This window comes from Eimeria tenella, genomic scaffold (genome assembly GCF_000499545.2).
Source record: "Eimeria tenella Houghton genomic scaffold, Eth_scaff2066, whole genome shotgun sequence".
Lineage (NCBI taxonomy): Eukaryota > Apicomplexa > Conoidasida > Eucoccidiorida > Eimeriidae > Eimeria > Eimeria tenella.
Genome location: NW_013541911.1, coordinates 357 through 557, shown reverse-complemented (window position 1 = coordinate 557; position 201 = coordinate 357). Strand labels below are relative to the sequence as shown.

At 57.7% G+C, this 201-nt stretch overlaps 1 protein-coding gene across 1 annotated transcript in view; it reads right to left on the bottom strand.

Annotated features, from left to right (window-relative positions):
* ETH_00035740 (uncharacterized protein) overlaps window positions 1-108 on the bottom strand; it is a gene marked incomplete at both ends in the record, with an annotated part of 1,166 nt that extends 1,058 nt beyond the window's left edge. The window contains one exon of the mRNA XM_013374470.1: window positions 51-108. Coding sequence (XP_013229924.1) covers window positions 51-108 — 58 coding nt within the window. The remainder of the gene's footprint in view (window positions 1-50) is intronic.
* Between the last annotated feature and the right edge of the window lie 93 nt (window positions 109-201).

Here is a 201-nt window from a genome sequence, read left to right as displayed (position 1 = left end):
CGCCGCTGCTGCTGCTGCTGCTGCTGCTGCTGCTGCTGCTGCTGCTGCACCTGCAATGATGGAGATCTCGTGCTCGCTGCGGATGCGGTCTGCTTCCTCCTGCTGCATCTGCGCTATCTCGGGATGTTCAACATAAAAGTTCTTTTCGAAAGGCACCAAATCAATTCTTTGCCAGTCCACGCGCTGCAGCTTCGCGCCGAG